The sequence below is a fragment of the Dryobates pubescens genome, chromosome 15, assembly GCF_014839835.1.
Source record: "Dryobates pubescens isolate bDryPub1 chromosome 15, bDryPub1.pri, whole genome shotgun sequence".
In the NCBI taxonomy this organism is placed as follows: Eukaryota; Metazoa; Chordata; class Aves; order Piciformes; family Picidae; genus Dryobates; species Dryobates pubescens.
The window spans coordinates 15,317,791-15,343,486 of NC_071626.1; the positions used below are offsets into that span (position 1 = coordinate 15,317,791).

The 25,696-nt window shown below is 42.0% G+C and overlaps 1 protein-coding gene across 6 annotated transcripts in view; it reads left to right on the plus strand.

Moving 5' to 3' along the window:
• Window positions 1-25,696, plus strand: part of DGKI (diacylglycerol kinase iota) — a 206,907-nt gene that overhangs the window by 21,842 nt on the left and 159,369 nt on the right. Inside the window, exon 1 of one of the 6 annotated variants that reach the window (XM_054168165.1) lies at window positions 18,371-18,691. The exons of the other annotated variants lie outside the window; for them this stretch is intronic. Coding sequence (XP_054024140.1) covers window positions 18,603-18,691 — 89 coding nt within the window. The 5' untranslated portion in view covers window positions 18,371-18,602. Of the gene's footprint in view, window positions 1-18,370; window positions 18,692-25,696 lie in introns of those variants that run through there. 6 annotated transcript variants of the gene reach the window in all.

The following is a 25,696-nucleotide window of genomic DNA, read 5'->3' on the forward strand; positions in this document are numbered from 1 at the left end:
GCACTGTGGCTTGGAAACTTGTGCCTGTCTGCGTGTGACGTGTGGTCATGGAGAGAGCGTGGGTACGTGCCCCTGAGCAGGGCAGGAGAACAGTGTTTATGACTGATCACATGCAGCTGACAAACTGTGGAGGCATATGATAAACTGGACCTTTGGCTACCTCATACTGGAGAAAAACAGCCTGGTTCTCCAGTGAGCACTTGCTGTGCTGCTGGGGCAGGTGATGGAGGTGCCTCTTGTCACAGAAGAGCATAGGACATGCCTCCACTGTAGGTGAGGGATGGGATAAGGCTATTACTCTTTTTAAACAGGTTATGAAACACATTTGTAGGTTAGCACAACTTCTCTTAAGGTCACACTGCCTGTGCATAGCTCAGACATTGTAGAGACAGACACTGGCATTACCTTCTGCCTCCAAGTAGAGGATTTTCTAGAGACCAGTCCCACCTTCTTGACCTGCAAAAATGTCCACTGAAAATGATCTCACTAGACCTTAAACACAGACTAAACTCAAAAACATGTGGGTACAGCATGTCTGGGTGCTAAGATCTGCCAGAGTACAGAGGAAGTACATGAGGCGAGGGGAATTTTTCTCTCTGTTGATATCTAGTTAAGAATCATGAGCAAGGCTGCTTCATTACATGTGTTTATATGGGTGTATCAAGGTCCCTGCATTCTGCTTTCCAAAACATGGCCATAAGCCAAGCCTGCTTTTTAAGTGACAGAAGGTGAAACAATTTCCAGTTGCTATGTCAAAATACCTCTTCTATCCCAGTCTCTGATTTCCTTTTCATCCTAACAGATGATTTAAAAAACTCTACCCAAATCTAGTAAGCAACTTCCAAATTCTAGATGCAGAATTGATATGTTTCACCTTGCTTGGGACTGAAGTCCATTAATGCTTGTAAGTTACTCAGAAGCCTTTGTGTAGGAGATGTTAGCTCCCAAGCAGGCAATGACCTTGTTTTGGTTTTATTAGTGGTCTGCACAGCAAGAGGAAGGCCAGGCTCTGAGCCTAGTCTGTACATCTTCTGAGGAAAGCTAAAGGCAAGAAATCTCCCAGTTGCCATTAATGTCAATAAGATCTGCTCCTCAGTATCCCTCTGGAAAACTGCTGCAAGCGGTTTCACTGGATTCACCTTGCAGGAGCCTTCCCTGGGTCAGGGTTCTGTGGCTCTAGCAGGAATGGTCAAACATGGGGACATCCCATGGGTGAAGCAGTAGCTGTTTCTATCTGACTTAAATTTCAGCCTTGCTTTTTAGGGGCTCCCCTTTTTAGATATTTTAGTATTATTAAGTAATAAATCCACTGCAAGTTATGTGTAAGGAAGAAATAATTTCTGGACTGTTATTTCATTTCTGAAGTACTGCCATTCAGTTTTATCATGAGGATTCTGCTGAAGCTAAATGAGAAAAAGAAACCCCTCTAGCAAAATATCTCTTGTATGGAGCCCCCTTTTCATCTGAATCTGGGAACATGAAAGTGCAAATCTGTCTCTTGCTGAAAAATCTCATTTCTGTTCTAATTTGTAATAGGTCTCTAGGTGCTGAAGCTATTTTCCTTTCTCTGCAGATTTATCTCAAGAATGTCTCAATGGCCTGGAAGTGAGTGGATGTTTAAAGAACACTTTGCTTTCTCCTTTCTTCCCCCTTAGATGTAGTACAGGGATATGGCTAAGCCACTTGTTGTCCAAAATGAACCACGGAGATTAAAGTGTTAAATGTGAGTCAGACTGTCTTGCATTAGAGGATGAGTCAGCTTCAGATATAAAAAAAGACATTTTAAAGAAGCTGTTTGGAAAAAAAGTGCTGAATGGAAATATTTCAGCAGACTCTTACAGTCACTGAGGAAAGATGGGGATTTATTAATTGCCATGCAGAAATGATAGCAAGTGTTAAAAGCAATAGTAATGATGAGATCACTCTAAATTGAAGGTAATTCTTTGTGAGTATCATGCCCTGTGTCCTGGGCTGGTCACTTATAATAGAGGCAACAGTTACTCAAGGTGAAGGTCAGCAGTGCAAACCCAGGTTAGTGACTCCCTTGATCTACTAGGTGCAGGTGCCAGAAAAATGTGAGTGATGGGATATCCTATAAGGAGAATGACTTAACTGCTACCTGTCTGGCTTTAATGGAACTGGATTGAGAGTTCAGAATGAAGATGTCTGGGTGAGCAGCAGAATATGGGCATGAGACTTCTTTTGGTGTTCACTGAGGCTCAGTCATTTTGGTTGGAGGTTAGGAGGTTTTAAGGGGAAACATGCATTTAGGGATTGGAAAAATTAAAGAGTTGGCAGACATCTATGAAAGGTTTTTCCTCTCCAGATTTGTTATACCACTTTCCTGTATTTCACAGCATTACCTTTTCAGAAAAAGGATGCTCAGCCCAAAGGGATAATCCTCAGTTGTAAAGCTGGAAAACAGCAGCAGACAAGAGCTGATGCTGTGTGACACAAAATAGCAAATGAACTGGCTAAAGAGCCATCCAAATTCCCAATAGAAAGAACATATTGGCAAAGAGCAGAAGGATTGCCATTAGCATGGGATGGACTATTGCTGTGCACTGTATATTGAGCACATTTATTTCTGAATCTACTCTGACTTTGTGTGGCTGTAAGCAAAGCTCCTAATGTTTCTAGGATGAATACAGTAGCTTCTTCCTACTCATGTAAAGATGTACCAGCAAACTGTAGTATTGTATTATTATTACACTGTATTGCAAAGGTAAATGTTATTATGTGCTTTACCTAGCATTGTTACTTATTATGAAAGGCTACAACACTTAGAGCTTTTAGCAAAACCAGAGTGGTTGTTATCTGTTTGAGGAAAAGGCAAGGGATTCTTTATTTCCTACTCTAGCTCTTGGTGCTCATGATCCCTGGACTTAAAATAAGATTTCAGGAAGATCTAGAAATTTAATGGGTTTTACTTGTCCTCATGTTCAAATAGTGTCAGGCTCTGCATGGAAAAAATAAGCCAAGGAGAGGGTGTTTGGTTTTGTTGTGGTTTCCTCCCCCCTCCCCCCCCCCCCTTTACAAATAACTACTCATGTTTTGAACCAAGCACAAAAAATGGGAAGTGAAGCCTACTGATCTGACATTTGTTCCAGTGACATCTCAGGAACCACCTCTTCTCCCCCAACTCCATCATTTGCTCACTTGAGTACTCTGGGGCAGTGACAGGACACTCTTTCAGGCTCCCTGGGTCGACTGCTTTCCTGCTGGGCAGCTTCAACTGTTGACAAGAAGAACAGGCATCAAGTTCTGGGGGCAGGAAGTGTGGGAGTCTACAGAACTCGGGGATGTGGGACCGGTGGAAAGATAAGCATCCTTGGAATACACGGAGGTTGGAAACTTTTATATATGCTTCTGTGGATATGTCTAGGTGGTTCAAGTTCTCATGTGTGTGTGTACCAAAGTGGCTCCATCTACATTGTAGTAAATGTGTGTGTCATCATGTTGTCTTTGTATTCAGTAACAGTGCTTATATGGTAGAGAAACTGTTCTTACAAGGTCGAAGTATCCACCCTGTTGGTTTCTGCCATAGTAATTTGAATGAGAAGCTAAAGAGGGATTTTCTCTTTAAACATCACAAAGGACTAAATGACTTTAGATGTAGCATGTGGAAAACCAGAACTGCTGGGGTGTGACAGGGGGTTTTGCAGGCTCTGAATAATGTTATGCCTCTAATAACCTCTTGTGAATTTATGCCATGAAGTGCAAAAATTTTACAGGGGCTGTGTCAAGGGTAAGAAGACCCAAATTTGATCTGCCCTGAGAATCAAGTTTGTTTAATGCTTCTGATCCTTGTGGTTCTCGTTCCCTCTGCAGTTAGGGTATGTTGTTTGGAATGTAGCAGGTGATCTCTGCTGCCAACTTGCTAACAGCAGACACAGAAACATGGGCTACCTTCAGACTGCCGGTAACACTGAATCAACCTTTCCTCTATGCCTGCCCCTTTGGTTACCTGAGTGGACAGATTGAGCATTCTTGTCTGAGGGTTATTCTCCACTTGGCTTCCACCAGTTGGTTCAATTGTTATGGTTTCCTTAGACATGACTTTCCTGTTGTCCTCCTTTTGTTGACGTGGAGCTGGTTTTGAGAGCGCCCAAACCAGTAATTTCAGAGCCGCTCAGTTTGGTTTGTCACTCCTCACAGTCAAGATGGTTTTTCACTGTGAATGTGGATACATTGCAATGATATGGAAGACAAGGTAATGAGTTTGCAACAGTCCCTTCACAGAAGGTATTAAACACAGGATAATTTTGGACAAAGGAACCCAAATTACTAGTTCCTAATTTTCACTAATGAGTCATAAATATTATTTATCTGATATCTTTATTGTCTTCTCTCATCTGCTTGATTGAAAGATGAGGCCCTGTAGAAGGTTGGAAGCTGCTCTTTTGTTGCCTGAGTGCCCGCTCACAGGCAATCTAACATCACAATTCCACTCTTCCCTGTGTTCTCAGCTATTAAGCCCTCATGCTGTGCAGTGCTTTTTTTTTTTTAACCCATCAGTTCACTACTTCCCACTTCTCTTACTCTGTTTCATTTGAGCAAACCTTTGTGAAAGTCTTTTGTTGTTTCTGGCTCAGCAGCATCCCTCACTGAAAAGAAAGACGAAGTATTATTTAGATTTGTGTTCATATATCTGATTTGGTATCCATTAGAACAGAAAGACTGACTCAGTGATTTCTGCTGTCACTGCTCTGGGCTCTGCTGGTGCACATAACTGTATGAGCAGTTGTAGCTGGGGTCCAAGACTCTGCACCTTACTTCTGTGTCTTATACCTATTTTTCAAGTTTCATGGACTTCCCCCCCCCCCCCCCCCCCCCCCCTTTTTTTTTTGGACACATGACAAGGGATGGCAGTGCAGAACCCAAAGTGGTATTACATTTTATTTTGACTTCACCCAGTGTGGCATTTCTCCAAGTTTAAAATGGTTTGACTAGCTAAGTATATAAGCACTTGGTGGCTGATATTTGAAAGTTAGGGGAGGTCTAATATCATCTGGCAGGAAACGAAATTTTATGTAAATGAATTTAATGCAGCAAAAGTTGCTTTGGGTGTTTTTCATGCTATTTTATATATATGTATATATAAATACCCTGTCATGGTGGTTTTTTAATTTGACTTCTGCTTGTTCTCCCTTTGGCTCTGCAGGGAGTTGCAGTAGGTGGGAATAGAATGTGTGGGGTGGGGAAGAGAAAAGGTGTGTTGTATGGCACGCTGTATTAATTGCTGTGAGAAATGTTTGTGGGTTTTGTCTGTCTGCATTCCAGATCCTCCTCTGTAGCTTAACCTGAAGACAGGACTGAGGCAAAGAAATAGATTTGTCACCTAGTCTGAGTTTAAATAGTGGCAATGATGATAGTAGCTTTCTTGGAAATGATGAGAGGCTTAAATGTTGCTAGAGACAGCAACTAGATGACTTTGAAGTTGATATGTACTTAACCCTTTCGTCCCCAAACATGCAACTCCTCCCTGCTTTCTGAATCCCAGATCTCTGGCTTTATTTCAGGACTTGATTGATCACAAACATCCTGAAATAAGGGAGAAAGCTCAAGGAGGATGTTAAATTTGGATATCCAAAAATGTTAATTGCAATAGAACCAATTTCCTAACGAGAGCTCTTCTCCACACAAGTCATCTCATCATTGTAGAAACACCACCATAATTAACAGGAGAGAAAATGCACTTATTGGCAGCTCATCACAGAGGCCTAGGCTAGCATATGTCCAGATGTCAGTACCTCCTCCCCTGGCAGGAATATCATCATCACCATCTTCAGGCTCAAAGTTGAGGTGTCTCAGATTAGCTGCTGCCTCTCTGCTACTGATGATTTATTAACTGTTCTCTGAATAGTGAATGTGTGATCCTTCTGTCCAGTTATCAGGACCCATAATTACAGTGATTAAGCATCTTTTTGAGCAAAGTAATCCAGCAACTTTCTGGATGGTTAAATAACCATCCCAGTAAAAAACACTGAAGTGAAGAGGGCAACCTTTCTCCTGTGTCTCTTCTACCTAGCTCTGTTTCTGTCTGGTGTTTTATGTATGAGGCTTATGCTGCACACTTGGACAGTGAAGATAAATGCAGTGCATCTGCCTCAGACTGAGAAACAAAATGAATCCAACTCCTGTTATCCAGAAAGCAGGCTGGTACAGGCCAAATTAAAAACCCATTCAACTGGAGCAGGTGGTTGGAAGGGTTGTAGTACAATTAATAAAGGATATTTCACTTAAAATGGGCCACAGTTCAAATTCTCTCTTAGGTCTCTGGCAGGGTCATTTGCTTACGCACATCACAAATTAGTTAGGCTTGGAAGTTTTTGCTCAAGACAAACTTGAATGTTGGAGTAGAAGTGATGCATATTGAATACAGCTGTATAGATCAAGGAAGCAACAAAAACCTGTTTTCACAGAAAGTGAAGCCATTTGCCTCACTCGAGGTGTTTCCAGCATTTTGCTGGTGCTTATGAAATGAAGACGTGCAGAAGTATGCTTCAGAAGTGAACACCGTCTCTTAATCAGTACAAAAGGGTGACAGAAAATTATTTTAGGGGAGTTTGGTATAAAGGATGCAGATTCCCTTTTAAAATCTCTTCTGTGTGCTGCTTCTGCTTCAACTTTCTCCCCAGCCTTTTTCCCTACTCCCACCTAATGCTGCCAGAATTAGAAGCCTGTCCCCATTCCTATCCAAGCGACCCACGGCTCAGCAGCCCTCTTGCATCCTCAGTCTCTTTCTGGTCCAGGGAGACAATTCTCCCTACACATCCCTGAATGTCAGGAACATGTTCTCTGCTCTCGCCCTGTCCTCCTTCTCTATGCACATCCCACTCCTCCCCACCTGTTGCTGGTCATGGAAAAGCAGGAAGAAAAGCAAGCATGAGCATGTGTGCAGAGCCCTGTGCAGCAGGAGAGATGTTAATCTGAGCAAATCTCCAGCTTTGAAAAAAAAGCCAACCCCAAAACATTTTTCCCTTGAGTGTCAGTGTTTCTTTGCAGATTGTTGTCCTACTGCCAGTACAGGCAATGGCACCCAGGGGCTGGAAGGACTCTCTTCCTGTTGTGCCTCAGCCTCCAGTTATGTCTACTGTGGCCAGCCAAGAAATGCCTACAGAGTATCCACAGTCTGGTTGTAAAACCTGATGAAAAGCTTTTATTACCTGAAACTTCTTCAAGCAGTTTTTAATGATATACAAATTCCTCCTGTTGCATAAGACAAAGCTTTGCTCTGCTTAATAGACAGTAGGTTCCAAAGACATGCACAACATGATTGTGGTCTCCACACACCCTATGGGTACAGTCCTCCTATGTAGCACATATGCTTAGCTGTAGCACAGGACTGTGATCTCTTCCCACTGCATGCCTGATCATGGCTGGTTTTCTGTATGTTACAAGCCTTGACTTTGAGAATGCTGCGTTTAGGGAAGAAGAGTGCTACCTGAGACCTGTTTATGCTGGTGTCTAAAAGCACCATCTCACAATATGCTGCCTGAGAGGAGCCAGGGGTGTAAGTAAAGGTTGAGCTCATTTGGGTGGGTTTTGACTGGTGCTGTCACCCCAAGATGTGGGAGTGCAAAACTGTAGGAGAGAAGCTGGATAAGAGAGGGTGGTTGGGGAGGATTTTACATACATGCAGGAGTATATGGCTTAATGCATTGAGTGTGCTGGAGGTGGCAAACTAGAAAAAAAGAAGTTATCTTAATAAATCTGAGTCACTGGGGGAATGGGGGTGGTGGCAGCGAAGTCTTAGCACAGCAGAGATTCATAAACTGAGGAAGACCCTGTGAAAGTTTTGCATGGGCTGAGCTGTGGAGGAGAAGGCAAGGAAAACTAATGTGCTAAGTTCTTGCGTAGAAGCCCACAAGCTCTTTGCAGTGCCCACCTAGTCCATTACTGTGCTTACCTTGAAGTTTTGAAAACTTCAAATCTGTGCAAATCTTCTGAGTGACTGGAAGTTGCATTTTAAATAAACGGCAAAAGATGCTCACTGAATAAATCTTGCACAGTTTTCCCCTTGGCTGCTGGCCACCTCTTCCTAATTCAGTTACTAACTCAGAAGAAGCTCTATTGTTTTAAAGTTTCTTTTTAAGGTTGTCCAGCTAGGAATTTATGAGCGCAACTGGAGGTGGGAGGCTCATGGGGATTGAAGAAGAAGAAGAAATAACCCCCACAATGTTTTACTGATGATTTGTGTATGCTGACAGCCTTGAATATGCATTTTAAAAAGGGGCTAGCAAAGCCACATGGGATTCCTATATGCGCCTCTTCAAAAAAAGCAGCCCTTGTGGAGAAATGGGAAAAGCAGAGTGGAGAGGGAGAGGACACTTAAGTTGAATTAAAAAAGTACTTTCCCGAAGAACAAGGACCACATTTATCAAGGGAAAGAGACTTATGATAGAAGGCATATGAATTTAAAGCAGGGCTTTGTGTTTGGCTTTTTTGTTTTGTTTTGTTTGTTTGTTTTTCCAGAATATGAGTGAACTTCTACTTAATGTTATTTTATTCACTTTTTTCTTCTTTCTGTTTATGGGCCTCACCTGCATGCATAAATGTCCTCAGACAGGGCTGGTTCTGTGTTGTTTCAAAACCTTCTGGGAGTGGAAAGTAGCCTGAATGTCAAGAGGGTTTGGATACTAAGAAATTACAGTTTGGCAGAATAGAGATTAAAGTGGATAGTCTGCATTAGTAGAGTTGGATATTTGAACTCTGAACTTTGCACTAAAGGACTGCCAATTTAAGGAATTATACTTCTAAAAGAGCAGTAGGGAAGCCTAGCTGCAGTCCTTCCAAACAGAAATGTGAAAACATCCATGTGTGCTGCACAAGCAGAGATCTATATGCAAAGCACAACAAATAGTGCAACTACTTGTGAAACACACTGTAACAGCCCTTAAAAGATGTGTCCTGTCAGAGCTGCTGGATCTTTCAGCTGCATGCAGGCCAATCTAAGACTTGAATTGGCTAGGAATCAGCAGTCCAACTGCATTCAGAATTGTGCCCTCATCCTCTGGAGGCAGCCTGAGCATTGCAAAATCTTCCATGAGGACAATGATTCATATGCCAGTGAACAGCTGCTGAAAATCCCTAGGTATGCCCAAACAATTCTGAAACTGATGCCTTGTGTGAGTGTTTGTTTTGTTTTGTTGTTGTGGTATGAACAAAGGACTACCTAAATTATTTCAGTTTCAGGTAAATAAGATGCTAGTTTGATAGCCTGCTTTGGTGTGCATGCAGTGGGAGTTCACCTTCTTGAGATTCCCCTTTTGCCTGTTCTTTCCCATCTTGACACTATGAATTTTCTAGATCTTTCCAAGCAAATTAACAAGGTAGGATCACTCTTTCTTTGGATGATATCTGTTGCACTAGAAAGTGTTATGAAGGGAAGAACAGCTTCTGAATCTCTGCATTTAACATGCCTGAAGAGATGGAAAGCATGGTTAGACTGTTGCACATGCACACAAAGCCAGGCACTTTATTCTTTCACCCAACATCCCTTGCCACTTCATTTCTTTGTCTCTCTTTCAAGCAAATGCATGGAAAAAGAAATATGTCTCTGAGTGGGAGTTACCACCTTCTAAGGATTGGCTTAAGATCAGCTGAAACAAAGTTTGCTTGTGACCTACACAATTCTGGCCTAGATCTCTGGTCCATGGAAAGGATAAAACATGCGTCATGTCCAAAAGCTCTAGGCCACTGCAGACACTTTGTTTTTTTCATTTGTTTGGGTTTTTTTTTTTGTATGTTTAGCTTTCTTTCCTTTCCATTTTCAGCTTTCAGCTCTGAAACATCTTTCTGGGGCTGTACCCTCAGTAATGGCATTAAAATTGCACTGTGCAAGTGTAGTAGAGTAGTGCAAGGCTGATGTTGCAGACTGCAGGAGGTGGAAGGTGTCATAAGGAGTCATTGGAAAGCTTTCATCTAAAATAATTTGGATTAGGTGTCTCTTTCATTGCAGTGTTTGGCTTTCAAGCTGTGTTGTCCTACCTGCTGCTCTCTTGGCACTGCTTTCTCTCCTATCTGTTGAATCCAGAGAACACACAGGCCTGACGCACACTTCTGCATCATGGTGGCTGCTTCTGCCAAATTCTGGATTTTGGACTTGAAAAGCTCTGTTGAGAAAGGGAGAAAGGAGGAGAGGAGGGTTGCCAAACATTCTGCTCTTTCTGATCTCTCTTTTGGGGGTGGAGGGTTAAAGGCAGGTTGCCAAACATTTTGCTCTTTTGGATCTCTCTTTTGGGGATGGAGAGTTAAAGGGAGGAGAGGGACTGAGCAGCCCATAAAGAAGACTACTATTGCCAGTTTATTTGACAAGCAAAACAGATAAAGATTAGGGTTCCTATGGCAACTGTCTACCAGCAGAAGCACCTCAAGGATTTGGGGTGGAGGGGTGGGGGGATGATGATAAAATGGTTTAGCACAAGGCCCCAACATTTTGGATTAAAAAGACCTTATCCCAGCTGCAGCAGCATCCTCAACTCATATCCTGAAGAATATTTCTCTCTGACTGGCATCAAAGGCAGAGGACAAATTCTCTATGTTAGTGTAGCTAGGTCTTGAAGTCATAAGGCAGAGTATTTTACAGATAGTCCTAAGTTCTGTTCCCTGTCTGAAGGAGTGGGAGATGGCAGATGAGAGAGAAGGGCCCCAGAAGATGAGTGGCAAGTGCAGAAGGGGCATTAATGAATGCTTGTGGATATGATGTCTACTTGTCACCCCTGCTCTGGGAGGTCCTAGGAGCCATGCTCCTTCTCTTACATCTGGGGAAGCCTGGAAAGCAGCTTTCTTCACTGGCCTTCAGACCATCCCATCTCATAATCAGAGGGGATAAGTGTATGTGTAAGCTTGCTCTTTCAACAGAAACTTAAAACATCAGTTTGGGGTGGGGTTTTTTTGGGTCTTTGTTTTTTGTTTGGTTGGTTTTAGTATGTGTGGTGGTGGTGGTTTGGTTTTGTTTTGGTTTTTAATTCAATGGTGCTGTAGTAGCTCCAAAAATCTGGGTGCTTGTGTTTCTTCTCTGGTCCATGCCAGACCTCCTACTGAAAACATTATCTCTCACCAGGTAGTGTGTTTTTCCTATCTGGCATTAAAATGCCAAAGCATGTAGTCATACCATTCTGGGAGTGAGGGGAGGCTGAAGGAGGTTAAGTATAGCTTTTGTTTAGATCAGCACTGTATGGAAAATAACCATCCTTACACAGCCTCAAGGCTCTGTAGTGGAGGTCTTCATGAATAGCTCCCTGATCATCTCTAGTTCTGGAAGATTGATTGAGTGATTTCCTTAACTGGATTTTGTTTGTTCAATTTCACTTTCTTGATTTTTTTTTTTTCCCCCTGTATGTGGTGGGTTTTTTTGTTTTGTTTTTGTTTTTTACTTGTTACTATCATGCCCTTCTATCTGCTGGAAAGATACCCACACTTCATGCTGAGAAAGAATTGTATTTGTCCCTTGGCATCTGGTGGTTGATGTAGCTTCCACCAGAGCATGTTACTGCAAAGCAGAGGACACAGGGAATCTTTCCCTGCTTGTCCTGAGGTGTGCACACAGAGGCATGCACTAGCTTGTGCCAGCAAGAGTGTGAGAGTCTGTCAATCAATTGGCTAGTGAAATCCAAAATTGGGCAGATTTTGGTATTCATGGAGTAAATTGTAAGTTGTGAGCTTGTCCCACAAGAAAGAGCTGTTGCTTGAGTTGGGTGCTAGAATCTGTACCTGGTTTCATGAGCATTGGCTATCCAGGGCTAAACTATATAGTTCATTCCAGACTAGGTAAGTACATGGAAGATGAGGACTTATCTACCTTTTGTACTTTTAACTAGGATGAGGAATGAACACGGATGGCAAAAAGATAGGAGATGGGAAATATGCAGTAACATGATGAAGGGAGCCTGTGAGCCTAGAGAAGACTGATACAAACCCATGAATATAATTTGGGAAAATAAATTATAATGTGAAGGTTTTAACTGGGGCAGAGCAAAAAAAGCACAATATATGCTGTGTGGGTAGGAATGAAGTGGAGGAGTAGGGACTGAACAGGATAAAAAGGGAAGGGAGGAATGGTTAGTGAAGGAAATGAACTGGGTAAGAAAGGGAGAGATTTTTTTAAGGCAATGGAAGGTAGGTGGTTTAATGGAGAAGGTGGAAGAGGGAAGGCAGGCAAAGAAAATTAGTATAACGAGAATACTGAATTAAAGAAGTGTGTGGGGTGGATACCAAAAGGTGGGAGCAGGGAAAGGAGGAGAAAATGCCTTATTACCTAGGTAAAGAAAGGTTTTTAGAGATACAGTATTCATTTTGAAGTTTTTGTGTGTAGCTAAGGTTAATTTGAGGCTGCTATGGACATCAAAAACCTCAAGAAAAAAAAAGATACAAAAGAAGGGGGGAAAAAAGGGTGGGAAAATAAAAAGAGTAATTAAAAAAAAGCCAAAGGGGAAAAAACTAAAAAGGCAGCAAGGGTGTACTTACAAGGTTACTTTGCAGACACTGCCAAGAGGAACTCCTCAGATAGACAAGTTCCTATGAGCTCCCAAAGAGTTTACCTTTGTATTTCTCCTAGAACCTGTAAAAAGCCCCATGGAGACATGAAGCTAGGCAGCCAGGGCACAAATGTCTTTCCCAAAGGTAAATAATATCTCCACAGCTGCAGAGTATGCCTGTCTTGAGAAGCTGAGAAAAATGCCCTCCACCCCATCTCTACCTATGTATTTGCTACATAAATTTAGGGTCTAATTCCTTCCTGCCGTTCACAGAATACCATTAGTATGTGTAAGGCTGGGTAGTATGAATGGTTTGGAGTAATTTATACAAAAGCCTGACTTTAAGTACTTGAATTCAGTGGAAAGGGCTAATGCCATCCTCAAGTGGCAGATGTGATCTGCGTATCTTAAGTGGCTGACAGAATGAACAGTATAGTACATGACTTACAATGCTCAGTCTGTCCTGTGACCAATGGCCAAACTATCTTAGAAGTCATCTCTTTGCATTCTCTTTTGCTCATCCTGGCTGCCTTAGGGCAGCTATGACAAGTTATGGAGGGCAGAGTTTAGGGAAATGCCTGTAAGCTTGAGCTGCATAGCCAGCAGTGACAAAAAACATGAGGGTGTATGGAATTCTCCTGCAGATCCATAAAACTTGCATTTCAGTAGTAGTGATGTGCTTAGAAATGCCACCACTTCTACACCAGACCTCAGTGCATCCTGCACTCTGAATGAATTCATGAGTATAGCCTATGGCATATTATTTATCCCTTGTTCTGGTCTGCCTGCTAAACAGTGTATTAAGGAAAGATGTGATGCCTACCTTAGGCACTCACTTGTGGCTAAATTCTGTCAGAGAAAGGGAAGTGCCAAATACATTTTATGGTTTGTAAGCACCCTGAAGGAATTCTTCTAGGGGGGGTTGTAGTCATTCAACCCCTCTGCCTACCAGACCTTTCATAAATCTCCATTTAATAGTCAAAGACTGAGTCAGACTAAGTGGTAGATGAGGTGAGGCCTCAGGGGTCTGCAGCCAGACAGAGAGTCTGTCAGACTGAGCTGTTTATGTGAAGTTTAATACTGACATGACTATGTTCTAAGCAGGCCTTCACTCTCTCAAGCTTAATTTCAGTTTACTTGATCTCTCACATTGTCCTTTCTGATCTCCAGTCAGAAGTTTTCTTTCAGCAGTTGTCACTATCAGGGGCAGGTTTTAGTGCATCGCCCCTCTGACTGAGTTACCCTCCACTCCTGCTTCCTCTGTGTCCTCTGCACCAGTATTCTGAATTAGGAATAACTTCTGGATACTAAAGCCTATTTGAAGTAAAATAAGGTATGCTATTAGAGCTGCACATGAAATGTAGACTTTCAGTGATAGGCAGAACACAAGTGGAGATCAGTCACACTGTTGGCTATTCTATGGAAAAAAAGCCTTTCTGTTTGTGTGAGGTTTGCACTGTGTGTGCCCATCAAAAACATCCTTTTAAAAATTTTGTGAAAGGATGGTGGGAAAACCAATAAAGATTTAAAAACAAACAAAGAGGTGATGAAGGCTTGGATGGAACTGTACTGGCCACTGCTTCCCATCCCTGCGATCACAGGTAGACATATCACAATTGCACAGTCTGGATTTGCAGGGGAAAAAGCCCTTTCTCTTTTCTCACACCACAAACTCTAAAGAACCCTAATATTCCTATAGCAAGATTAAGCCCTTCTAGCACAATGATTGAAAACCTGTTCTGTGCCACAAGGAGCCATCAAGAGAGATGTCAGACATTGCCACCCACCTGGGTCCCTGTAAGGATTGGGAATCTGGGGGTGAAAAATACCTAGATGATTTTAGGGAAAACCACAATGTCATCTGCTGTAAAGAAAGGTGGGAAAATCCCAATGACTTCTACTCTGAGCCTGTGGGAAAGGTATTCCTCATTTTGAGGTGGTGAGTGCCTCAGTCATGCATCTATGGACAAGACACCAGTTAAGCAGCTGAGGGTTTGACTGTGTGATTAACGGTGCTAGTGTTCCCTACCCAAAGTCTCAAATAGTGAATTTTCACTGTAACAAAGACAATAAGCATAGAAATTAAAGTAAGACAATATCTCCAGCCTATGACATCCATTAAATCTATTAAAGTAAGTAAAGAGTTATAAAGAAGGTTAATTTCTTCTTTTACAGAGTCTCAATGTAATCTGAGACTCCTAGCACTGATCCTTGCTAAATTGCCTCCCACTCTCTCATGGTGTTAACTGCTTTGTGCAAGTGTAACAAAGATGGGAAAGGTCACTCCTCCTCTGCCTGATCCCTGGCTCTCTGCTACTGAAAAGTGAACCTGCTTCTTTTAATCTCTAAGTGGGTTTTCCCTGTCCCCAATTCATATTAGTCCAGCTGCACTTAAAACCTTCATTGTCTTTATTATGAGTGCTGCTGGTTTGTGTTGAACCAGCAGTCTTGTTTTGGGCAATTCTCTTGCTTGTTTTGGGCATTAAATATTTAAAGCTTCCATTTTGGTGTGTATTTTTTGGCTGGCAAAACTGTTTGAATGATTTTCCTTTGTTTCCCCCCTAGTGTGCTTGCCCTCCAGCACTGGCTAGGTAAGCAATTTTATAAAAGGAAGGCTTTTCTTTTGCTCCTGACACAGCTTTATTTCTTTTTTTTTGATAGCTTCAAGCTACAAGTTTCTCATGATGAAACCTTCTGCACATCTCTGGAGCTTTTTAAAGAAAATGTCCTCCTCCCACTTCTCAAACTCGGGTGGCTTTGTGCCACTGTTCTTACTGTGTGCAGGCTGCCTGTCACAGAGTGGCATGGAGGCTTAGCTGATGCTCTCTTTTTTTCTTCTTCCCTGTGGTATGAGATACTGCTTGTTGTGTCATGATTGGGCACTGTCTGCCCGTGATGACAGCTTTGCCATGATAAACTTTGAGAGACAAATGGTTTCTTCTGGTGGAAATGCCTGATTTTCTCCATCTCAATATCTGATGGATAATTAGGACAAATGGTTGGTTGTTTTCACATTGCTGTACTCCTGCAGTGTAAAATGGCTTTCAGACTGAGATTAGCACCAAGACAGGAAATAAGAAAGACCTGAGCATGTGTGCACGTTCAAGTTATCAGCTCTGAAAGGGGAGGCAGCTACTGCAAGGACAAAATCAGTGCTGGTACCTCAGCATGTGCTGGGGCAAATACTTGGCTGCAGCTGCTTTCCTTAGGCAGGAGGAATTTTAAACTGCTGCTTGCCTTATTTGTACTGATGAAGCTTAGTTGGCTGTCAGTGAATGACATCTGGCAGATAGAAGCAGCCTATTTAGTGTTTGTAGAAGGAAAGCACTAAGAATTTCCAGAAATAAGCATTTTATATTAGAAAAAAAATATATAAAAATAGATATGATCTGCAAAGTGCAGTTGGACCCAGTGACTAAGACAAAAAAGATAACCCCCAATCTAGGATCAAGTAATTTTGGAACCTACACTGCATTGGGGTAACTTTTTATAAAAGAAGGACAAAATGCTTGGTGTGTGCTTGTGCCTGACTTCCTAAGCCAGAGGCAAAAATACACCAAGGAAGGTTTTGAAAAGTACTTCTCCCTGACTCAAAGGCAGAAGATACCCCAGGGAGGTCATACCTGGAGCATTGTGTTCTGGGCTCCCCAGTTCAAGAGGGATGGGGAACTACTGGAGAGCCCAATGGAGGGCTGTGAAGATGATTAGGGAACTGGAGCATCTCTTGTGAGGACAGGGTTAGAAATCTGGGGGTCTTTAACCTAGAGAAGAGTGGATTAATATAATATTTAAAGGCTGGAGGTCATGAGGATGGGGCTGGGCTCTTCTCAGTGATGTCTAGAGATAGGACAAGGGGAAATGGGTATAAACTAGAACACAGGAGGTTTCACCTGAACTTAAGGAAAAACTTTGTTTGCTTTGCAGCTGATGAAGCACTGCAGCAGGCTGCCCAGAGAGGTTGTGAAGTGTCCCTCTTTGGAGACTTTCAAAATCTGCCTGGACACTTTCCTGTGCAACCTGATCTAGGCAAACCTGCATTAGCAGGGGTGTTGAACTAGATGACCCCCAGAAATTCCTTCCAACTCCTACCATTCTGTTCCTGAAAAGCAGTTTGCTCTAAGAGGCACATTGTTCTTTACATGCTCTGCAGGCTGTGCTGGGAGGTGAGGTGAGCCATGTGGTGGGGTGAGTGAGAGTCTGGGTTAATTTGGCAAAGGTAACTGCAGGACTGGGCGTGACAGTGAGGAAGGTCATCAGCAAGAATGTGTAGTTAAATGTAACTGCATGGTGGAACAGCATATTTCCCCCAGTCTTTAGAGACCAAGGATGACCTGAGCCAAGAAAAATGAAGGATTTTTACCAGCTGGAAGTCTACCTCTGGCATATTCTATTAAGGACAGGTCAGGGGGTTGTCCTAGAAGTGTCTAGAACCAACTGGTGAGGAGGTTGGAAGTTTTGCTGCTGACTCAGTGCCTGAGGCAGTCTTTGCCTCCTGCCATGTATGCAGAGGCAGCTGTGATTCTCCTGCACTCACCAACTGACAGTCTTTGCCCTCGGAGCTCCTGAGCATGAGCACTTAAGTTTTGCAGGTACACTTTGGGGCTTAGTGTAATAGTGATTTTTATTTTTTTGTTTCTTTATTCTGTCTAGCTCCCATGCACTATATACACCAAAGAGATCTTCTCATGACCCTTTTTAGCCCTACTGACAAAGACCTCAGCACCTGCTAAATATTGTGAGCTTTGTGGTTACAACTGAAAAAGGAAGTAAAAGATTTCAAACTGAGCTTTGCAAACTATGCCAAGGGTTTCATAAAGTGGCTATTTTTAGCATGTCATAAAAATATAAAGCCCCATTTTTATCCCTTCAATCTCTGCAAAATTAATTGAAAGCGTTTTACCTTGCTCTCTGCTTCCCTGACTTTCAGAAACTAGCTGACTTTAGGACCCAGGAGGGAAAGCATCATCAGATGTTGGCAAAGCTGGCCATGTTGTGTTTCTATTTTTAGCAGGCATGTGTCGAACTACCTTGTCATTCTTTTCTTAGCATCAGCTGGACGAGCTCAGCTATCAATTATCCATGAAGCTAATGATAATACAAGGAAAGCTATGTAAAACAGGTGCTTAGTAGAGAGAGAAAAAGGGGGGGGTGTGGTAGGTGACAGGACAGGGAGAGATGGTTTTAGGAACTAAAAAAGATCTTTTTGCTCAGCCTGAAAACCCTTATTATCTGTAATAATTATTAATAACAGTGGTGCCTGCACAAAGTCATTGTGACTGCTTTCAGCTGGTACATCCCTCCCAAATGTTATTTCTCTCATTTATTTTCATTGTGTTGGCAATCATAGGCAGTGGGGTTTTCTTTCTTTCCTTTTATCTGTTTTTTTTTTCTCCTTTGCTTTTAATAGACCTTAAGCTGGATGTTCTCCTCCCCCCTTTCTGTCCTGGCTTCTGATATTTGGGTTGGTAATAGTAGGTTCTAGTTTCCTTGTGAAAAACTGAGCCTCTGATATTTCTCATGCTTGGATATTGCACGTCTCCATTTGTTTCCTCTTTTATCTCTATTTCAGAGAGGATTTTGCCTGTAAGGACTCTGAAGGGAGAAGGGAACAAGCGAAGGGGTGTCATTCCACTCGTTGCCAATGACAAAGCTGATTGTCAGCAATTTATCAGCCTTTTTTTTTCTGATGGCTTGGCTTGGCTTTGCTCTCTAAGCGTATGGGAGGAGGACAGCGTGAACTGTGCTCTTGACAGCAGCTCAGGTTCTGACACCATCTGCCACCTAATCCACTTCCAAAGGCAGGGTCTGACGTCTGTGTGCATGTGTGTGCACATATGTGCTCCCCACGTAGCCATACATCATTCAGCAGACTCACACTGACCAGCTTGCAAGCGCCATTTCTTTCACAAGAATTAGCCTTTGATACTGCTTTTCTTTCTCCTGCTTTCGATTTCCCGAATTCAGTTTGACATACTGTGGTGGGAGGCAGAGGTAGGGACTTAGGAGTTGAAACTGGAGAAGATTGCCTCAAAAACTGGACACCTTTCTGTTCTCCTATGTAGCTTGGTTCTCTGAGGTGCTGGACTTTCAGATATTTTTTTTTCCCTCTTCCTGGAAATTATGAATGTGGGATGCATGGATTTCTTTTGCAAAAACAGCAGGAAACAAAACAGGTGTGAGCTGTCCATGCCAGGCTCCTTGGATAGCTGGTAAGTGGGCTCTTGCAGGAACTGTTGAATTTTAAGCTTTTGAGTGACATAATGGCCAGTCTTGTTTGACTGCTGTTTGCAAGTGCTGAATGTATTTCAGGCTTTCCAGATCTCCTTCCTGAATAATATGTGAAGAATGACAGTTATCATCACATGTGATGCTGTGTTGATCTGCTGATGGTTTTAGATGCATGATATTCAACACAGTTCACTGATTGTGCTGGACTGTGTTTGCTCATGGCATTCAGTACTGTGTACACACAATGCTGTCACAAAATGGCTGGAGAACTGAGATGGGAAGAGAAAAAGGGTTTGGGGATGGTTGGGAGGGATGTAATAATGTGTGTTCAGAAATGCCAGTCGTTTTGCCAGTCATCAGTTATGCCATTTTTCTGGATATGTTTGAATTGGCTTCTGGAAAACAGTAGCCCTCTCTGCTGCTGGGAGCCTCACACCTGAGCCTCTGCTGAGAGCAGTGTGATATCTTCCTGATGTGTGCCCATGCATAACCCTTTTTACTCCCTTATTCCTACTGAGGAGGAAGGAATTAATGCTCTGTTCAAAAGTTAACACAGCCTTTGGAAAGGCATCCTTACCTCTGCCAAACACGGAACCAGGAATTCCACTTTCCTGTCGTGTTCTGCCATGTAATGCAGAGGGTTTGACCCAGGGCTTCCTGGCAGAGCTGGAAAAAGATTGATATTGTCTGCAGGGGCCTTTAGATGAGGCCAAATTGAGACTCTCATTGGTTCCTGTGCATTTCTACTTTGCTTTGTGGTTGATTTATTTATTTATTTTTCCTCCATCTGCCTTTGGGGACGGACCACCCTTCCTTGTTTTCCAGGCACATGGTAATGGGAAGAAGTTATTTGCTTGTGTGACCTTCATAAAAGTGTCTGCATCATACTACTGAGCATGGACCAGAAGAATCTTGCTGTTTGGTTCCACTTTGATGCATCAATCACTCTTAAAATAATACTAATAAAAAAATCATATTGAATAGTGCTCTAAGTAGGAAAGCAAAGGAATTTCATGGTGAATTTGAGAGATTTCTACATGAAACCCAGTTATCTGGCAATATTTCTGGTGTGTTTTATTGCTCTTCTAATAGAAAACTGGATATTTTTTGTTGACTCTTCAAGGCTACTTGTGGAGATATCCAAAGAAAGCTTTATATTAATACCTTATTGACCTGTATTGATGAAACGTGAAAACCTCCCTCCCTTTCCCACTACAGAAAATTGCTGTCATTTGTCACTTCTAAAAGGAGGCAGGGGAATAATTCTCCACCCTCAGCTAGAAATTTAATATTGATCTGATGAAGACAGAATATTTCAGACAATCGATAAAAGAACTTGTCTTCCAATCCTCATTTCAGCTTTTATGTTGGATTGTATCCTATTTCCAACAAGACACAAGCCTCAGAACAAAGCAATAGTTGAACTGGCAGAACTGTGTGATGGCTGTGGTTTCATTTAGAGGAGGTTGCCCTTCACATTTTGCTCTTGTCTCTGCAGGGAAAACAGCAGTGTGCACATGGAGGAAATAGTCTCCTAAGTCACACTTTTTGCTTGAACATGCAGTAATTTTTCAGTGAGATGTGATCTACAAGGCAGTGGAAATGTTGGTAACAAGTGTTATGGGTTTGTGAGTATGGTGTCTCATCATGAATTTGTAGTATTTAGAAGGTGTTCTGTTCTCTAGCATGCTTGTTTTCCAGCAGAAAATACTGTCTAATGACTACTAATTAATCTTGATGTAGGTCACCTAAGGTAAAAACAAAACTACTTTCATTGCTGAAACATCTCTAGGGAAATAAAGTGCTGCTTTCAGTTCTAGAACTTTTAGTGATTAGGGTTTTTTTTCAGCTTTATCTCTCTGCTTCTGTCTCTACTGTTCTGCCTCAGCATGGGTGCTGTGTCTCACAAGCATAGACCATTGCCAACCTTCTCTTGAGATCTTGACAGGTCTATTGCAGGGAGCGATGAGGAATCCCCACGGGCATATGTATTCCCTTCCTGCCACTAGCCAAGCAGCAGGGCGCCCCAGCGGAAAGCTGATCCTCATGGGAGGTACAGATGGATCTTGCAGTTGAAAGGTTGGAAAATTACGAATAAACTTCTGGAAAAGCATGTATATTTGAGCCAGATTTCATGCATGTAAGCAGAGCAATGTTGTCTGGATGCATGCTTTCAGAAGGCTAGTCAGCTTATTGCAGGCAAACTTACCAGGCACTGCTAACCTGAAACCCTAAGAAAAAGCAAAAGCGCAGACAAACCAAACCCCCTGATATTCCCACTCTCCTTCCAACACTGGAAGCAACTGGGAAAAAACAGTCCAACAGGGGATGCTGAACATGCTTCTCGGTCTGGCGGTTTGGAATAATTCTGGTTACATTACCTGTATGACCTGTTTAGATGACTCCAGCCAGATGCACTGCTCTCTGTGGAGATAAATGCTTCACTGCTGCTGTTCACTTCATTAGAGAAAATAATGTAATTTCTGTAGCTTTTCATAAAGTTTTAAATTGAGTGGGGCTTTTTGCTTGCTTGTTGTTTGATTTTTTTTGTTCTGTTTTAAAGAAAAAGGGACAGTAATTCTGGATTTTGAAATAGAGAAGCTAATTTGCTGAGCCTGGGTGCATAGTAATGTTGGAAAATGGTGTCCCTTTCAAGCCTGGGCTTGTTTGTTTGGTGTTGGTTTTGTGGTGGTTGTTTGTTTGGTGTTTTTTTTCTGAACATTTTACTTTAAATGGACTTTGAAAATGTAAGTAATGGAAAGGGGATTGGACATGGCAACTGGTGCCATGGTCTAGTCATGAGGTCTGTGGCGACAGGTTGGACTCAATCTTTGAGGTCTCTTCCAACCTTGGTGATACTGTGAAAATGATGTTTCACACAGTGGGTAGTAATGTACACTTGCTTGTTTTGTCTGTAAAATGCATATATATATATATATATGAATTATAGTCAGCATTTAATACATTTGTTTTAGGCCAAATATTTTTAACAAGTTTAGTCTTCTCTGAACAACGTTAATAGCACGGGTCAAATTATTAACTGCAACTCTACAGACAATTTGAAAGTGTGTTTTCCACTCTGCCTGTAACTGAAAGTATAGTTTGTCATAGCTCCTTAAAAGGACAGTAGTAATTGTTCTACACAGGAAACTCTTTTGCAAGTCCTTGGTTGCTCAAGGCTTAGATTTGTGCTACTGGGTTGGTTTCTTTGTCTGGATTTCATTGTTTGGTTGTTGGTTTTTGTTTTTCAAATGAGGGGATGAAATGATCTGAAACACCAGCGAGGAAGCTGCAAGTTTGATGGGAATTATTAATCTATTAATTCTATTTTCATATTTCAAGATTTTTCAGACAGCAGCAATTTGCAGTCAGACTCAAAATGATAAGCTCTAATTTGTGTGCTTGCGGTCATCTCAAGGCAAACTTTAATTTTCCAGTATGATTATTTTAAACTTTGGGTAGTTAACCTCAAGTGGAAATATTTGTTGCAAGCAAACCTGAGAATTTTACATCAGGAACAAAACAGTACTCTGTTACTTGCTTCCCTAACATTCTCAGTTTTGATCTGTGTGTGCCTGGTTTGTATAAAGCAACTTGAGAAGCCAAAGGATGGCAGATCATCTGCACCGGATGATACTTGTCTCTGGTTACAGCAGGGAGCAAAGTGTGAAATAGCAGAGGTATTGCTAAGGACATGTGATATACCCTGAAAAATCAACAGCTGTTAGTGACCCTTGACAGAGCATCAGGATGGAATGTACCTCCAAACTGGGGCAGCAAGGTCCTAAGGCACTGGAAGATGGACAAACTGCCTTGGGGCAGAAAGGGGATGGAATAAGAATCTTGGGACAGTGCAGGGCAAAGGCTGGCTGGCTGGATGTATATCTAGGGCCAAATTACCCTTTCATTTTAAAGGAGCAATCTTACACCTGTTAGATTGTGTAAGAATGAAGTTGCACAGATGTATGATTACACATGGACACAGAATGAAGTCTGTGTAGTGTAGCAGGCTTGAGTTACCAGGTTTTCTAGAAGACACTTTGAGTAACTTGTCTGGACTTGAAATACATGTTGTGAAATGGTGACAATAACGATTATGGAGTACAATTTGTGCTGCTCTCATCTCTCTCTTCCCAATGAAATGCCCACTTTAGGCAGCAGGTTCTTAGATTCCCATTTGTTTTGGTCTGAAGCAATACATATGTTTTATATCTTACCCTGGAGATGGACGAACACAGCCCATTAGGGTATCCTTTTTCTTTGATTTCTGGGAGATCTGTGTGTGGTGCTTTTCTTCATCAAATGTTCCCAACACTTAAATAGTCTTAACCCCCACCCCCACCATGGAACCAAATCCTCAGAAACAAGTGCAGTCAGGACACTTTATCTTGGAAGTCCAGATGCAGAATGCTGCAAGCACATGAAAGCGTGTGTACGAAGGATGCTGTGGCTTTGTGTAAAAGGGTCAAAGAACAGCTGCGTAGTTTGGAACTCTTGCCTATTACCATAGCCCCCTGCTCTCAGCACTGATGTTTAATAGCAATCCACCTGAACAAGGAAGATGAAGAAAACTCCACAGGCTTTAGACTTTGAGCACCACCTTCCTTTGGATGGCTGATCCCTTTGAATGAGTGGTATCAGCTTACATTGATAATGTTGGTTGTGGACACTTCCATCTGTTTGCCAGCCTGTATGTTTGGAGAAGCAGAGCATTTCGTGGGCCTGTTGGCAGGGCAGTTTTCATTTGCAGCAAATTCACATTTGAAAGGAGGGAGAAGAGAAAGTATTTGGTAGAGACTGTAAAGAACCACAAAAATTTTCCAAGCAGATTTCAGTACACCAGAGACTATGTATCATTGCGACATTCTCTAAATGTCAAGCAATGCGTGCTAGCAAGAGTGGTCTGAATTCACATATAGTTATGTGCTTTGAAGCTGTGGGGTTCTCAAAGGAATAAAAGTCACTCTGGATATTTCAGTGAGAATATCTTAAATGGAGTATTATTGCAGCTGACAAAAAAAAAAAGGCGGGGGGGGGGAGAAGGGGCAAAAAACAGAGAGAGGTGCAGGAGATTTGAGGAACACAGAGGAGTAAGCTAGAAATTTGTGTTTAAGTGTGTATCTGGGTCTATCCATTTGTGTAATTTCTCAGGAACCAGTCTTTTCTGTAATAATCATCATCTACTTTAAAATAGCATATGGAACAGTATAAAGAATCAAAGGCAGCACCAAGGTAGGAGACCTTTGCCTAACTCCCACTCTTGCTTCATCTGCACAGATCTTGAATTAAACTCATCAGGTGTTTCCATGTTTATTGAAAGTCCCTTAACTCATGGCTTTCCCTCAGCTTCAGAGTAGAAAATGTTGGTCTAATCATAGTGAATTGTGAATGAATCACTGGCATCCTTTGGCTGGGAAGGAGCTCATAGAGGAGTGCAGTGCTCTACTGCCAAAGACCTTTGTTGATTTTGAAAGGCCTATTTTGTTGATTTAAAGAAAGTGTCTGAAGTACTTTATTTTGCCACTTCTCTTTTGTGGTGAATATGTATGCAATTTTGAGGAACTGAGAGCAACTAATGCAGTCCTGTATTTGAGTGGGAAACTGCTATTTTAAATCAGGTTTGAAAAGATTCTTTTAAAACTTAAGATTGTGCCTTTAGCAAAAGTTGCTGTCAAGGTATGGAGAAAGTATAGGGATTGATATGTTTAACCCTTTACAGAGTTCCAGTCTGGGATTTATGCCCCTTCACAGGAGAGAAATAGGCAGGTATCTGGATATTTCAGAAAGACTGATACAGGGGCAGAACAGATGATGCACAACTTGGTTTATCCCTGTGAGTTTAAGATCTCATATTTTGCATACAGCAATGTGAGATATGTTCCTGTTGTATTCAACAGGTGGTGTCAAAATCAATATGGCAAGTATAAATTAATACTAAAAGCACTCATCAGTTCTTGGTGGGAAAAAACCTCTGCCCACAGGGAAAACAATCATTTAGGTACAGTGTCCCCCTCGCCTTTCTGGAGATGAGGTTGGGAATTCACTCCTATGGTCTGGGTAAGCTGGGGTGAATTGAGGGCAGGGAGGTAAGCAGAGTGAGATGCTCCTGTTATTCAAATGAATGGGTCTGATGCCTCACTGGTTTGTCTTAGGAAGGCTGTTTGTTCTAGGAATGCAACTGCATCCCTTGGGGTGTCTCTTCTTTTGACAGACAAGGCAGCCATCTCAGTGCTGTACTGCATGCAGCCTGATATATTTCAGCTCACTTTCCTACATGCTTCTGTGTGTGTTTCCAGGTGAATCTGGTCTGCTTCAGAGTAAAGTAGACAGATGAGCTCTCTGCCTAGCAGCTTTACCTAATATGGGCTATGCAGGTGATTAGGTTTTACCTTAGCATGTAAAATTATTAGCACAGTAGTATTATGTAAGATTTGGGGGTTTTATCTCCTTGAGTCTTCATATAAATCATCATGTGCTAGCAGACCTTGTGTGGGGATGTGACTTCCATGAAAGATGGGTCTAAAATTAGTTACAAACCAAAATTGATTCTTCACTATTTAGTGAGTAGAACTCATCGATCTTAGGGGTTATTTCATACTTTGGTGAACTTGTAAATATGTGGTTACTTCCTGTGTATGGTGGAAAGGGTATTACCCACACAAAGTGGGACATTGAGCAATTTGGGATTACATTCCACGGGAACACACAAAACTACTGTCATTGCAGAGTTAGTAAATCCTTAAACTGATCTATAAAGGTAGTATCCTCTTCTGCTCTTTCCTATGTAGGAAAGAAATAATTTTCTGAAAATGTTTCTGCTGATATCAGTATTGGTGTTCCTAAACAAGGAACCAATCCAAATGTTCTGGGATTCAGTTACAGCCCAGCATTTCTTGGTTCTGGTCAACATGAGGCTCAGTTGTCTTGTCAATGATTTTCCATGTGTTTGGGCCTCTTTCTGATTTTTACCTCCACCTTGCAAAGGG